Source organism: Gekko japonicus, unplaced genomic scaffold (genome assembly GCF_001447785.1).
Source record: "Gekko japonicus isolate JY-2015 unplaced genomic scaffold, Gekko_japonicus_V1.1 scaffold78, whole genome shotgun sequence".
Lineage (NCBI taxonomy): Eukaryota > Metazoa > Chordata > Lepidosauria > Squamata > Gekkonidae > Gekko > Gekko japonicus.
This window is the reverse complement of record NW_015165236.1, coordinates 1,294,925-1,310,585: the sequence shown is the minus strand read 5'-3', so window position 1 is coordinate 1,310,585 and position 15,661 is coordinate 1,294,925. Positions and strand designations below refer to the sequence as shown.

The 15,661-nt window shown below is 51.7% G+C and overlaps 1 protein-coding gene across 1 annotated transcript in view; it reads left to right on the top strand.

The window, feature by feature from the left end:
* Positions 1-15,661, top strand: part of PARN (poly(A)-specific ribonuclease) — a 41,914-nt gene that overhangs the window by 24,031 nt on the left and 2,222 nt on the right. The window contains exons 16-22 of the mRNA XM_015409905.1: positions 1-64; positions 1,592-1,702; positions 1,953-2,022; positions 5,420-5,475; positions 9,419-9,505; positions 9,974-10,048; positions 11,919-12,111. The exon at positions 1-64 is cut by the window's left edge and continues 12 nt beyond it. Coding sequence (XP_015265391.1) covers positions 1-64; positions 1,592-1,702; positions 1,953-2,022; positions 5,420-5,475; positions 9,419-9,505; positions 9,974-10,048; positions 11,919-12,111 — 656 coding nt within the window. The remainder of the gene's footprint in view (positions 65-1,591; positions 1,703-1,952; positions 2,023-5,419; positions 5,476-9,418; positions 9,506-9,973; positions 10,049-11,918; positions 12,112-15,661) is intronic.

Genomic DNA, 15,661 nt, shown 5'->3' with positions numbered 1-15,661 from the left:
AACACCTCCCTCGCAGAGTTGGAAAAGCGCCTAAAGGATAAACCCTTCAGCCCTCCAAAAGTCGGTAAGAATACACCAGTTTGTATCGTGTGGCTGATTATTTTCGGACTGAAGAGAGATTTTGTTTGGCTTTTCCTCCCCCTGCGTCTCGCACTCCGCTGGGCTTGGGTGGATGGTGCGTGTTGGGAGGCGACAAACTCCTACTCTGAAAATTTCTACGAAAATTGGGAGTTTATTTAGTGGCTTCTATAAGAACATAAGAGAAGCCAATGGCCCCTCCAGTCCAACACTCTGTGTCACACAGTGGCCAAGAATACCAGGTGCCATGAGGAGGTCCAGCAGTGGGGCCAGGACACTAGAAGCCCTCCCACTATGCCAGTTTGGTGTAGTGGTTAAGAGCCGTGAACTCTAATCTGGGAGAACCGGGTTTGATTCCCCACTCCTCCTCCACTTGCAGCTGCTGGACTGACCTTGGATCAGTCACACGTTCCCTCAGAGCTATTCTCTTAAGGGCAGTTCCTGTCAAGAGCTCTCTCAGCCCCACCTTACCTCACCAGGTGTCTGTTGTGGGGAGGGGAAGGGAAAGGAGTTTGTAAGCCGCTCTGAGACTCCCTTGGGTAGTGAAGGGCGGGGGAGAAATCCAATCTCCTCCTCCTCCTCCTTTATTTGTTTAAAACATTTATAAGCCGCCTTCCTTCCTTAGGGAGCTCAGAGCGGCTGACGTAGGTAGCATACATAAAAGAAAAAAACCATAAAAAACAAAATTTTAAATCACAATTCAGGGCCGCGAGTAAATTAATCAAGGGCGGCCCTAAATAAAACTGTCTCCAACTGCCTTCTAAAGATCAAGGTGGAAGGGGCCAGGCACACCTTCCTGGGGTGGGGGAGTCGTTCCACAGTCATGGGGCTGCCGCTGGTGTCCGTGATTTTGATTCCTAGGCAGGGGTACAGACCAGCACAAAGGGCCTTGCATGACGACCTATAGGCAGGGAAGCACACAAGCTTTTCATGTTTTTCATCTGCTGCCAAGATAACCTGCCTGTTGAGGCTTCCTTAACATGAAAGCCAGCATGCTTTTGTTGGGGAGTAATGTGGGCCACGGTGGCTCAGAGGTTAAGACGCTGAGCTGCAGACTGGAAGGTTGGTAGTTCGGTAGTTCAAGACCCAAGTGCCGCGTGACGGAGTGAGCTCCCGTCTCCGACCCCAGCTGCTGCCATCTAGCAGTTCGAAAGCGAGAAATTGCAAGTAGATGAATAGGTACCACTTCGGTGGGAAGGTAACAGCGTTCCGTGCTCCTTGGTGTTTAGTCATGCCAGCCACATGACCACGGAAACGTCTTCGGACAGCGCTGGCTCTTCGGCTTGGAAACGGAGATGAGCACCGCATCCTTAGAGTCGGATTTGACTGGCTTTCGAGCAAGGGAAACCTTCACCTTTACCTTTTACTAATGTGGGCTCAGCCTCTGGCTTTTGTGTTTCACCGGTAACGCTGTTTTGCTCCTCCAGGTCCCCTTTCACAGCCCCGTGCGGGTAAAACGTTCCTCTCTCCCTGCCATGATAACCCCAAGTGTGCCTCCTGTCTCCCTCCTCAGAGAGCGCGGAAGGGTTCCCCCGCTACGACACGGCCTCCGAGCAGCTCCACGAAGCGGGTTACGACGCCTACATCACCGGCCTGTGCTTCATCTCCATGGCCAACTTCCTAGGTACTCGAACGCGCACGAAGCGGCCTGACCCTGCATCAGGACCCCCCTCCCTCGGCCCACCACGGTCAGCCCGGTCTCCTCAGACTGGCGGCGGCTCTCCAGGGTCCCAGGCGGAGGCCTTCCCCATCGCTTCCCGGCTGCTCCTCTTAAGTGGAGATGCCGCCGGGGACGGAACTCAGGACCTCCCTCCTGCCAAGCAGAGGCTCTCCCTCTGAGCCGTGGGCCCTGTCGAATCTTTCTCGTTCCGCAGGTTCCTTCCTCAGCCCTCCCAAGAATCCCGTGCCTGCCAGATCGAAGCTCATCGAACCCTTTTTCAACAAGTAAGTAACTGTTTGATTCCGAGAGCCCGCAGAGTATGCTCACCGGGATTCCCTCCAAGCTGAGTGAGTGTGAGCTAGTTCACACAGTTTTTTAGCCTCCGGCTCACATGGTTTTTGCCTCCGCTCAGGAAGGATGTGGCTCCAGAGCAAACTGATTTATGCAGCAGCCAAATCTCTTGCTCACCATTTTAATGCCAGGAGCTCACAAAGTAGAATTTTTGCTCCACAGCTTAGAGTGTTGATACTCACCCCTGTGTTTTGGTCTCTTGTTCCCTCTTACCCAAAATCTTTCCCGCCCCCCCCCCCATGTGTACTATCTTACCATCCCACGCTATTGCAGACCTTTTTTTGTCTGCAAGACTGAACATTACACCTACAATGGTTCTGCAAGGGAGATTTTTGAACAGGCCCTGCACTGACCGAATGTGCCCTTGTGGCCGTAACCGGATTGATACACGTTTTCATGACCCTGCTGGAATGTAGATTTTTATGGAGATTATGAGGGATTACCATATTAAGCCTCTATTCAACCAGTTGTCCCCCTACGCTCCGGAAACCCTGGCTCTTTTGCTCTAGAGATAAGGATCCCAAGATCACCCTAGCGATTGCAGAATTTGTCTCAGTCCCTTGCGTCTAAAAAATAAGAGATATGGTGTCTTCTGCTGCTCAAGAGTTGTGAATCAGTGAGCTTCTAAGGGTAACGAAAGGAAGTAACTGGACGTCTTTCCTTCCCACCCCATTTTTAAAACTGCGAAACGCTGAAATATAATACAAGAACTGATTGGTTATATATATATATAGAACCAGACTGGAATTATTATATTATTATATATAATAATCAGGGGTCGTTTTGTAGAAAAAGAGCTAGGGGAACTCATTAGCATAACTCATTAGCGTATACCACACCCCCTGACATCACCGGATGTGTGTCATAAGGCCACACACCCTGACATCACCGGAAGTGTGTCATAAGGCCACACCCCCCGCCACCAACGGTCCCGACCGTGGACCTGCAAGGCCGGCGGGAGTGCAAGGAAGCCCCGCGAAGGCCCTCCCTGGCCCCAGGCAGGCAGGGGTGGGGAGAGGCAGGGAGGAAGCAACTTACCCTCCCTCTTCTCCTGCCTCCTCCTGGCTGAATGAGGGCCGGAAGCGGGGCGGCCATAAGCGGGGGGTGGGGCTTCGTCATGTGCCCCGCCCCCCGTACCTCACCTGGGGGAACTGCGATCCCCCCCGAAATGACCTCTGATAATAATATATATAACCAGACTGGAATCAGTTCTTGTATTATATATGTATTTTTTTAAAGGAGATTTTGTGATCTGCTGCCACAAGAGAGATCTTGGAATCTCCATATGTTTCTGTTGGTGTTTTAGCCCATTCTCCTCTAGGACTGTATTTTAGATCAAACCTGGTCCATTGCTTAGGTCAGGAGCCGTGCTCCCTCTAAGCTGTGGAGTCTTGTGAGCAAAGATTCTACTTTGTGAGCTGCTGCCATCAAAGCTGTGAGCGAGCAATTGGGCCGCTGCATAAATCTGTCTCCTTCCAGAGCCGAGACAAAAATGGGTGAGCCAGAGGCTGAAAAACTGTGAGCGAGCTCACACTGACTCGGCTGAGAGGGAACACTGGCCAGGCGTGCCCAACATGCCTTGGTGCCTGCCGACTCCCTTCCTGGTGCCAGCCACGTGGGGGGCTTTTTTAGGAAGTGGCCGGGGCTCTTGCCCAGCGAGGCCTCTGATTGGCCACTGGAAATCTGATCGTGCCAAGCACAAGGATCTACACTGAGGGTTAGGGTTAGGTTCGAATCCCCACTCCTTCACGTGCACCTGCTGGGTGAGCTTGGGCAAGCCATAGTTCTGACAAGTTCTCATTCATTATATATGAAGTAGATTTCATGAACATAAGCAAAGCCAGTAAATGATAATATGAGTACAGTACAAAACAATATTGTTTTGTATTGTACTTCATATTATCATTTACCGGCTTTGCTTATGTTCATGAAATCTACTTCATATATAATGAATTAGTGCTAGTTAATACAGGAAATTTGTTATAATAATGCAACTGTGTTAAAGATATAGAAGAGTAATCTTCTTTGGTGTGCCCTAGTTTTCCTATTGTAATTACACCAAAGCCAGTCTTGTTTTTGATAGTTCTGACAAGAGCTGTCCTTGAAAAAGAGCAGTTTCTGTCAGAGCTCTCTCAACCCCACCTCCCTCACAGGGTGTCTCTTGTGGGGAGGGGAAGGGAAAAGAGACTGTAAGGCCCACTGAGACTCCTTTGGGTAGTGAAGGGCGGGATAGAAATCCAGTCTCCTTCTCCTCTCTCATCGTCGCCTCACCTCCCTCACAGGACTGTTGTGAGGCTGAAATGGAAGTGAGGAAAAGGCTGGCGGCTGCTTTGGTGTCCCTGTTGGGGAGAGAGGCAGGGCGTCAATGAATTAATTAAACAGGTATCTTTTTTAGAACCCTAACCCCCTCCCGGCCAGTGCCAGGGTTCGTGCGCAATCCCATGCTCAATTAGCATTGCGAGGAGGAGAGGAGATTGGATTTACACCACAGCCTTCCCTCAGAGTCTCAGAGCACCTTACAACCCCTTTCTCTTCCCCTCCCCACAACAGGCACCCTGTGAGGTAGGTGGAGCTGAGAGAGCTCTGACAGAAACTGCTCTTTCTCAAGGACAGCTCTTGTCAGAACCATGGCTTGCCCAAGTTCACCCCAGCAGCTGCAAGTGGAGGAGGGGGGAATCAAACCCGGTTCTCCCAGATTAGAGTCCGCAACCACAACACCAAACTGGCTCTCTGGATTGCTGCAGAATCGAGTTCGAATGTTGCAGACCCCGGTGGCCATCCCCCCAGCCTTGGGGCTGCCCGTCTCTGAGCTGGCCTTGCTTTGTGCCCGGGGCTCTTTTGCCAAGGGACTTGGTAGGCTATGCCTGAGGAGAGGGAAGCCTTGCCTGTTCTTCGCAAGAACTGGGGCCGCAGTATCGTGGAGGAGAGGGGCTCAGCCTCTGGGAACTGGCCGGGGTCACTGGGACCCCTCAGGAGTAGCTTTTCGGAGTGTTTAAAGGGAGCTGTTCGGCCCAAAGAAGTGTCATGGTTAAGTGCGTGGGCTCTAATCTGGGAGAACCGGGTTTGATTCCCCACTCCTCCACTTGCACCTGGCTGGATGACCTTGGGCAAGCCGTAGTTCTGACAAGAGCGGTCCTTGAAAAGGAGCAGTTTCTGTCAAGAGCTCTCTCAGCCCCACCTCCCTCACAGGGTGTCTGTTGTGGGGAGGGGGAGGGAAAGGAGTTTGTGAGCCGCTCCGAGACTCTGGGTGAAGGGCAGAAGGTATAAATCCAATCTCCTCCCCCTCTTCCTTCTTCTTCCTCTTCCTCTTCCTCCCCCCTCTCGTTTCAGGCTGTTTCTCATGAGGGTGATCGACATCCCGTACCTCAATCTGGAAGGACCAGACTGTAAGTATTCCCTTTGGCTTTAAACCCGCTTTTGGGCTGGGCGGGGATTTCGCCCGGGGAACCTGGCTTGTCTGAAGCGTACAGCCCTGATCAGGTCTTTGCACAGCCGGTCTTTGGGAACCTCCTCAAGACATGCACGTCTGTCCTCTCTCGCTTGGCTTTTAGCAACAGAATGTGTAAAGGGTGTCAAACATGTGGCCCGCGGGCAGGAACCAGCACTTCCAGGGCTCTTATCTGACCCGCAAGCAGCTGGTCTTTACCTTTATTGCCAATTGACAGAGGCTGTGCGTTATGTCCCTGCGTCCTGTCCCGGGGCTAATGAGTCCTGGGCGGTCGAAGCGGGAGGGCGGGCATCAGGGAGATACTTTCAGGAAATACTGTAAAGCACGTTTGCATTTTGAGTAAAGCATAATCTCGGTAATTAGGTCGGCCTGTGTCTTTTATAAGAAGAAGAACAGATTGGATTTATACCCCGCCCTTCACTTCTCAGTCTCAGAGTCTCAGAGCATCTTACAATCTCCTTTCCCTCCCCCTCCCCACAACAGACACCCTGTGAGGTTGGTGGGGCCGAAAGAGCTCTCTCGAGGACTGCTCCTGAGAGAACAGCTCTGAGAGAACTTGTGACTGACCCAAGGTCCCACCAGCAGCTGCCTGTGGAGGAGTGGGGAATCAAACCCGGTTCTCCCAGATTAGAGTCCGCGCTCCTAACCGCTACACCAAACTGGCTCTATATCCCTGGCACCTGGTATTACACTGTATGGCAGACAGGGCCCGGCCAGACAAAGTGAGGTTAACGTCATATCTGGCCCTCGTAACAAACGAGTTCAGCACCTCTGGCCTGTAGACCTTCTTTTATTTCCTTCTGTGATATGCTACTTGAGAGCCAGTTTGGTTAAGTGTGCGGACTCTAATCTGGGAGAACTGGGTTTGATTCCCCACTCCTCCACTTGCACCTGGCTGGATGACCTAGGGCAAGCCGTAGTTCTGATAAGAGCTGTTCTTGAAAAAGAGCAGTTTATGTCAAGAGTTCTCTCAGCCCCACCCACCTCACAGGGTGTCTGTTGTGGGGAGGGGAAGGGAAAGGAGTTTGTAAGCCGCTCTGTGTCACGGTAGAGCCAGGGAGTCAGGCTGGGAGGGTGGGTCACAAGACACCTCCGAGAGTCAACCAGGAGAGCAGTCAGCAAAGCATTAAACAAGTCCCAAAACACCAGACACAGCCGTAGTCAAACGTTACCAGAGGTCAGAGTCCAGAGAGCAAAGCCGAGAGCGTCGTCAGATTCAAAGCTGGGGGTCAGGAGCCAGAGCAGAAGTCCACAAACACAAGCTGAGTCCAAAAAGCCACAGAGTCAAACAGGAATTGAGGTGCAGAGCTTTTGGTTCTACGAACAAGGTTGCCAGCACAAAGTGCTCATGGCCTGAGGCCCTACTAAATAGAGCTCTGGCTCATTAACCCATTAGTACCTTTGTGTGAGGTCCTGGCTGCTGTTAAAACTCAGGGCTCAAGGATCTCCGCCCTCTTGAACATGCTTCTTTTCGTCGGCTAGCCAGATCCTGACATCTCCTATCTCTAAGCCGGCTTACAGGTGGGGGAGATGCAGGTGGTGAGCTGCTTATGGCCTGCTCAATCCCAGGTGCAAACCGTCCTGTGGTTGGCTCAGATTGCTGGGTATCCTCTTCCGTACTTACAGCAGGTGCAGATCCTGATGCTTCTTCAGCTCTTAAAGGCACAGAATCCTCCCCTCTTAGGCTGTCAGGAGCTGGAGCTGGTGCTGAGTCAAGGGCAGGCATGACATTCTGAGACACCATTGGGTAGTGAAGGGCTATGGGGTATCAATCCCATCTCTTCTTCTTCTTCCTCTTCTTGTCTCCCCAAGGGGGACCCGATGCAATGTGTATCGTTCCCATCTTCTACATTTTATGCTGACGACAGCCCTGTAAGGTTGAGTCTTGAGAGAGAGAGAGAGAGAGAGAGAGAGAGAGAGGAACTAGCCCGAGGACACCCAGCAAGCTGGGCAGATTCGAACCTGGGCTTCTGTCAGGCTTCCCAGTCAAAACACTCCGCAGCGTTCCTTCAGACGTTTCAGTTTATTGAGCATTAGCACTTGAGACACCATGAACTCTTGTGTCAGGAAAGGGAGGGGGAGACCTGCCTGTACAATTATACCCCTTTCGAACCCGACCCCCTGATACAGTAAACCCAATAAGCAGGTGCCTGGGAAGGCGGGCAACTCAGAACTGTTACATTCCCAGCGGGAAAAGCAGACCCGGCAAAGCCAAGCCCTCAAGGACACCCAACAGATAACAGAGCCTAGCAGATGAGACACATAAGAATGTAAGAGAAGCCCATGTTGGATCAGGCCAGTGGCCCCTCCAGTCCAACACTCATTGTGTCACACAGTGGCCAAAAATACCAGGGGCCATCAGGAGGTCCAGCAGTGGGGTCAGGAGGACACTAGAAGCCCTCCCACTGTTGCCCCCCCCCCAAGACCCAAGATGACAGAGCATCCCTTGCCCCAGAGTTCGTACCTCGACCTTGTGGCTAAGAGCCACTGTGGGACCTCTGCTCCATATGCTTATCTAATTCCCTCTTGAAGCCGTCGATGCTTGTAGCCGCCACCACCTCCTGGGGCCGTGAATCCCATGTGTTAATCACTCTTTGGGTGAAGAAGTACTTCCTTTTATCTGTTCTAACCCAACCGCTCAGCAGTTTCATGGAGTGCCCACGAGTTCTTGTATTATGAGAAAAGGACCTCTTTCTCTACCTGCTCCATAAGAACATAAGAGAACATAAGAGACGCCAATGTTGGATCAGGCCAAAGGCCCATCTAGTCCAACACTCTGTCACACAGTGGCCAAAAATACCAGGTGCCATCAGGAGGTCCAGCAGTGGGGCCAGGACATTAGAAGCCCTCCCACTGTTGCCCCCCCCCCCAAGCACCAAGAATACAGAGCATTCCTTGCCCCAGAGTCCCTATCTATACCTTGTGGCTAACAGCCACTGATGGACCTCTGCTCCATATGCTTATCTAATTCCCTCTTGAAGCCGTCCATGCTTGTAGCCGCCACCACTTCCTGTGGCAGTGAATTCCATGTGTTAATCACTCTTTGGGTGAAGAAGTACTTCCTTTTATCCGTTCTAACCCGACCGTTCAGCAATTCCATGGAGTGCCCATGAGTTCTTGTATTGTGAGAAAGGGAGAAAAGTACCTCTTTCTCCACCTGCTCTATCCCATGCATAATCTTGTAAACCTCGATCATGTCACCCCTCAGTCGTTTCTCCAAGCTAAAGAGCCCTAAGCGCCTCAACCTTTCCTCATAGGGAAAGTTCTCCAACCCTTTTATCATTCGAGTTGCCCTTTTCTGCACCTTTTCCAAAGCTATAATATCCTTTTTAAGGTGTAGTGACCAGAATTGCACACAGTACTCCAAATGAGGTCGCACCATCGATTTATACGGGGGCATTATGATATTGGCCGATTTGTGTTCAGTACCCTTCCTAATAATCCCCAGCATAGCGTTGGCCTTTTTTATCGCAGTCGCACAGTATTTGGACATTTCCAGTGAGTTATCTACTACGACTCCAAGATCTCTCTCTTGGTCAGTCTCTGCCAGTTCGGACCCCATCATCGTGTATTTATAGCTGGGATTTTTGGCTCCGATGTGCATCACTTTGCAGTTGGCCACATTGATCCCCATGTGCCACGTTGACGCCCACTCGCCCATCCTCAACAGATCCCTTTGGAGGGCCTCACAGCCCTCCCTGGTTTTCACGAGGAAGGGAAGGAGCAAAGAGGGAAGAGGGGCTCTCCCACATTCCAGGCTATGGCAGCCTGAGCTGACGGCTTCCCAGGTCTCTGCTGGACACTCTAGCCACTGTGCCTTGTTGGCTTTTATGAAGCGCTCCCAGAGTCCACAGCGGCTGTTCTCTCCCCTTGCCTTTCAGTGGAGCCCAAACGGGACCACGTCCTTTACGTGACGTTCCCCAAAGAGTGGAAGACGAGCAACCTGTACCAGCTGTTCCGTGCTTTTGGTGAGTAGCCCTCGGTGGAGAAAAGGGTGGGAGGGTGGATCGGGGAGCGGTCCTGGGTGGCGGGGTTCCCTACAGCATCGGATGCCGCTGGTTCTTCTCAGGCACCCTGATTAGGAGATGTGAAATTCTGGGGATTTGGAAGCCACGGGCAGGAGGGGATGTTTTTCCTGAGGGGGAAATGGGAAACAATGCCCCGTAGTGGGATTTTATAGACTAAAATTATGCATTTCACGCAGTTAAAGCAGTGAAATAAGTTTGGGATTGATAAGAAAGTGTTATGTGTTGTTGTTGTCGCTGTTCTCCCCGTGTTCTCCCCACACACCTCTGGCGTCTTCAAAATTTCTATAGACCTTAAATCTCAAAGTGGGGACGGAGTCCTGCTGCCACCCTGGTCCTGACACCCGTCTTGTTCTCTGCCAGATCTGATACTGATACTGGCCAAGCTTAGCATGGGTCCTCTCCCCCCAGGTAACATTCAGGTGTCCTGGATTGATGACACGTCAGCATTTGTGTCGCTTAGAAAACCTGAGCAAGTACAAATCGGTGAGTCTTGCGGAAGCTCTCTGTGGCGGGCCACGGCTTGGGTGGTGTGTGTGGGGGTGACAGGGGTCCTCGTTCCCTTCTGTGCCTGCGGGTTCATTGTGGGCTTATAGCACAGGCGGTGTGGACAGTTGTGGGGAAATGTGTCCCATCCGTGGAGTTTTCCCTAGCAGTTAGCTGCCCAAAACAAAACTCCATTAAACAAAACAAAACTCCATTAGAACAGCAGACATCTAGCCCTGACCCCAGGCAAGCCCGATCTCGTCTGATCTCAGATCTCGGAAGCTCAGCAGGGCCGACTCTGGCAAGTCCTTGGATGGGAGACACCCTTGCAATACCAGAGGCGGGAGGCAGGGGGCAGGCTTGATTCAGCCACCTCTCTGAGTATCCTCCAGGCCCCCAGTAGGGGTCAGTCTTACCAGAGGTTGCCATGACTTCCAGGTGCACACACATGCACAAACTCTCCCTCTCTCTCTCTCTCTCACACACACTCTTATTTATTTATTTGTTTAATTCAATTTGTATCCCACCCTTCCTGCGGGCGGCTTACATTAAAAGTTAAAGTACAATAAAACACAAATTCAGTGCATACAAAACACATCATAAAATTCAAATGCATTGCAAGTAACAAATAAACACAGTTAAAGTGCTACTGGCGATAACTGTAGGCCACGATGTAGCAAATCTAACAGAATGTGTGGCCAGGAGGTGTTACTGTTGACATCACAGGCAGTTACTGTTGTCATGAAGGGCCTTGTCCCAGTTCAGTGTTGTTGGTAGCGGCTCCTAATCGAAGGCCTGGTGGAAGAGCTCCGTCTTGCAGGCCCTGCAGAACTGTAAGAGGTCCTGCAGGGCCCTGATGTCTTCCGGGAGCTCATTCCACCAGTGTGGAGCCGCCACTGAGAAGGCCCCGGCCCTGGTAGAGGCCAGTCTGGCGTCTTTCAGTCCAGGGAGAATCAAGCAGTTTTGAGACCCCGATCTCCGTGCTCTCTGGGGGCATGCGGGGAAAGGTGGTCCCTCAAGTAGACAGGCACGCACACACACAAAATACAAAATACAAAAAAAATTCAGACATCTAAATCAGCCTTTTTTAAAAAAAAACTTATTTTTTGCATTTTCAGTTTTATTACAAACATTACATATTTCAGTTTACACACATTATTAGAGTTCTTATACCTAGTTGCATATCCAATTACTATTGTATACATATTCCATTTTACTTTACATGCTTTATCCAGTTATATACCCTTGTCCATCTTATATTTTGTATCTTTTGGTCATTATTTTGTAAAATTAAACTCAAGTTGCCCATTTGTTCTAACTCAAGAAATTTAGTTATTAGGTCTTCTTTCGAGGGAACTTTATCTAATTTCCAGTTTTTGGCCACTAAAATTCTTGCAGCAGTTACAATATATACCAGCAGATATACATCTTGTTTAGCACACCCCTTTGGAGTTACATTCAATAAGTAAGTTTCGGGTACTAATGGGACATCTATATTTAATATTTCAAAAATAATACTTTGTACCATTTTCCAATAGTTATGTATTTTACCACAACTCCACCACATGTGATAAAAGGTCCCCACATTAGATTTACATTTCCAACATTTATTGGAGGCTTGTGGATAACATTTTGCAATTCAGTCTGTGGTAGTCCTGGGGGGGGGGGCACTTGCTCTACGCATTTTGTCTGTCTGCCTGGGGAGGGCGTTCCACAGCCAGGGGGGCCACCACTGAAAAATCCCCCGCTCTTCTCCTCACCCACCTATTCTCCGGGAACAGTGGCCGGGGGGGAATCTGACGCAGATCCGAAAGACCACCCCGGTTCCAACAGTGGGTAGGCTTCTGTGTGACCCCTTTTCTTCCCCCAGCCGTTAACACCAGCAGATACGCAGAAAGCTACCGGATCCAGACCTACGCCGAGTACATTGAGAAGAAGCACGAGGAGAAGAGGCAAGGGAAGAGGAAGTGGACCGAGGACGGCTGGAAGGAGGCGGAGGCCAAGCGCCTGAAGCCGCAGGACGTGCCGCACCTGCTCCAGAACCGTTACTGCAGTTTCGCCAGGTGAGAAGCCCACGTGCTGAAAGCGGAGGGCACGGGGAGCAACGGATTCCTCAGGAGCGGAGTCTGAGTCCAGTAACGCCTTTAGGACCCACCAAGTTTAATTCTGGTTATAAGTTTTTGTGCACCGGCACACTTCAAAGTGCACGCGAGAGCTGATACCCAGAATGGAACTTTGTTGGTCTTAAAGGTGCCACCGGACTTCCCCAGCTCTGTTCTGTTGCTTCAGATGAACACGGCTGCCCCAACCCGGATCTAGACTCCTTAGGACAGGGGTGTCAAACTCATTTGTTACGAGGGACAGATGTGACATAAAGGAGACCTCGTTGGGCCGGGCCACGTGTGTCTTAAAATGTAATGCCAGGGAGCGGAGAGACAAACTTGATAAAGGACACAAACACAAAGGTGTTTTTTTAAACTTAAAATAAAAACATGCTTAAAACATTAGCTCTGTCAGCTGCAAACCTACTTTTGATTTCTTGACATTCACCACAGAAATCTCACGCTCAGAGTTCTGAGTCCCGGACCCAGGTTAAAACATGAAATGGCTGAGTGATTAAGAGAGGCTGGCAAAGCAAGCGATGATGCAGCGGCAGCAGCAGAACTGGAAGCAGGAGATGGCCAGTTCTACTGCAGGCCTGATGGAAGCCCTCTGGGGGCCAGATCTGGCCCCCGGGCTGCATGTTTGACACCCCTGCCTTAGGAATTTCAGAGGCCTTCTGTGAGTTCCACTTTCAGCCTCTGCATAGCTCAGAGCAGTCTTCCCAGCTCAGAAAGGCAAAATCCAGGACCCGTGTGCCCGCGGCATTAGTCTTGCAGGGCTTTTACCAGTAGCCACGACTGTCCAACTGCCGGTGGATGGATTTGTCAGTACTCTTTGATCGCGTTTATATATTTGTGGTTTTCGGCCAACGACCAAAGCAGTGTACAGCGCGCAAAGGAAACATTTCGGGTGGGTAGCAATGCTCCCTCTAAGCTGTGGAGTCTTGTGAGCGAAGATTCTACTTTGTGAGCCACTGGCACTAAAGTGGTGAGCGAGCGGTTTGGCTACTGCATAAATTAGTTTGCTCTGGAGCCATCCTTCCTGTGCAGAGACAAAAATGTGTGAGCCGGAGGCTAAAAAACTGTGAGCTAGCTCACGCTAACTCAGCTTAGAGGGAACACTGGTGGGTAGCCGCCCCGTTGCTCTTCAGGAGAAGAGCAAGACTTGAGTCTGGTTGCACCTTGAAGGCCGTGCAAGGCTGGAGCAGGATCACGGGTGCAAATGCTCCCTCTCAGCTGTGGAGTCTTGCGAGCAAAAGTTCTACTTTGCGAGCTGCTGGCATTAAAGTTGTGAGTGAGCGATTTGGCTCTACTGCATGAATTAGTCTGCTCTGGAGCCCCATCCTTCCTGAGCTAAGACGAAAATGTGTGGGCTGGAGGCTAAAGAACTGTGAGCTAGCTCACACTGACTCATCTTAGGGGGAACACTGCTTGAGCGCCCCCGGTGTGACCCTGGCGTGTCCAGTCCCTGACTCTTCCCTTCACCCCCCCAGCCCAGTTTTACAGTTGCTGTGGATGACAGTTCCACGCTAGCTGAATGCGCTGAATCTCCCCTGGACGAAGCCTGCAGGGCGAAACGCGTAGGGACTTTGCACGATAATAAATCAGTCGGTTATCTCCCGGTGTTTTTTCCGGGGTTTTTCCCCAAAAAAACTTTATTGAAATTGATAAATTCGGGTTTAACAAAGGTAATATCAACAATCGGCTGTAAATAAGTGATTGTAACAGTAGTATAATCAAGAGTAAACTACATCGAGGGAAGAAGGATGTAACACGCTGATTTAGAACGGAGGTCAATCAAACGAATACACAACATTAATAGCTTCAAGAATAGGCTCAAATTCCTTTTGAGAGGCAAGATATTCGAGGACTGGAAACCAAATGTTAACAGAGTTCGAATTAGAAGTCTCAGATACAACTGGTAACATGGAGTCTGCTAATTTGTCCATCCTTATACTAATACCGAAGTAGCCCCCTCTGTGCGGATATCTAAATCAGCACAGAGGGGGCACTTGGGGGGCAGGGGGAGGTTTAAGCACACGTGGGGCAGTCCCCACGTGTGCACAAAAATCTGAACCCCCACCAAAAATATCGGGGGGATATTTAAATCCCCCAAAACCGACAGAGCGTTTCCTGCGCATGCGCAGGAAACGCTCTGCAGCCGCCCCGGCCCACTCGGAGCCAGCCGGCCAGCCAGGCGGGCGGGAGAACAGCGAGGCCCGGGTGGCTGCAGCCTCCCGGGCCTGGTTCGGAGCTGGACGGGGGGGGAACAGCCTCTCCAAAAGACACCCCCGCAACCGCCCCTCGCCTGTTTCCCGGCCCCGTGGCAGAGAATAGGTGATCGGCGCGTCGGCGGCGTCAGGCTGGGCCGGGCGCTCAGCGCAGGAGGCGTTGGCGGCGCGGCAGGAGGAGGAGGTCCCGGAGAGAAGCGAGTGGGGGGGGAGGCAGCGAGGCGAGGGCAGGCAGGCAAACAGGCAGGGTGGGCGGGCGGGCGGGGGGAAGATCGGCCTCGGAGCCGGCGGGCGGGCGCTCCCCCGGTCAAAGTATGCTAAACTAGGATTGCACACACCCCTTCCCCCTTGCAGAGCGCGCAATTCCTTCCCTCGCCCTGGAATATGCATTCCCCGGCGCTTCTGCAGGGCGCCCTTGAGGCAGGCCCGGCCTCCCCGCCCGGCTCCTCCCCCAGGACCGAGTCCCGCCGCCCCTTCCTGGCCGAGGCGCTTCCCGAGGGCGCCGCTTCGCTGTCCACCCGCCGCTCCTCGAAGGCTGCCACGCCTCCCTCCATGTGGCTGCCCCGGAGATTCCCCGCAGGAGCCGCCTCCGCTGCGCTGCGCTTCCTGGCGCTCCTGCGCCTCGCCCGGGCCCTGGCCGGCCTTCCCCAGCGAGGCTACTGCGCCCGCTCCGCCCAGCGCCGGGGGCTGCTCTTCTGACAGGTGAGCCGGGCGGGAGACCCCCTCCTCGAATACGCGCACCCGAGGGAAGGGAGGAGGAATCGGGGCCGAGGTGTCCCCCCCCCGCGAGTATCGCGGGTCCCCCTCTTGTTATACAGAATTCCTGAACTTTTAGAAACCTATCAGATATGGTAGATCTTCTGTCATCTTTCCAAAACCTGGCAATAACTGCACGAGGTGCCGTGCAAAGTATTTCTGTTAGACCAAGATTAGGTATTCGGCCTTTGGTAGTGGGCCAGTCGTTTAATCCTAGAGATTCCGTTTCAAATGGGACTTCGAATTTAGTTATAGCAACATCTATACATTTTTTCCCCGTTTTGTTCAGTTTTACAATTGGGCAATTTAATGTTAACCAAATATTTTTTATTTCTCCACACACCATTCCATTTTCGGTCCTATATCAATTGTTTACTGCCTTACGAGTGTAAAGGGGGGGGGGGTTGTCGCATGTTCTGACCTCTGAGGAAGGCTCTTGTGGGCCGAAACGCATCAGGTCATATGTGGTTCCTTTTGCGCCTTTCTCACTTTGATTATTTTATGAGGCTTTATTTGGGCCCCTA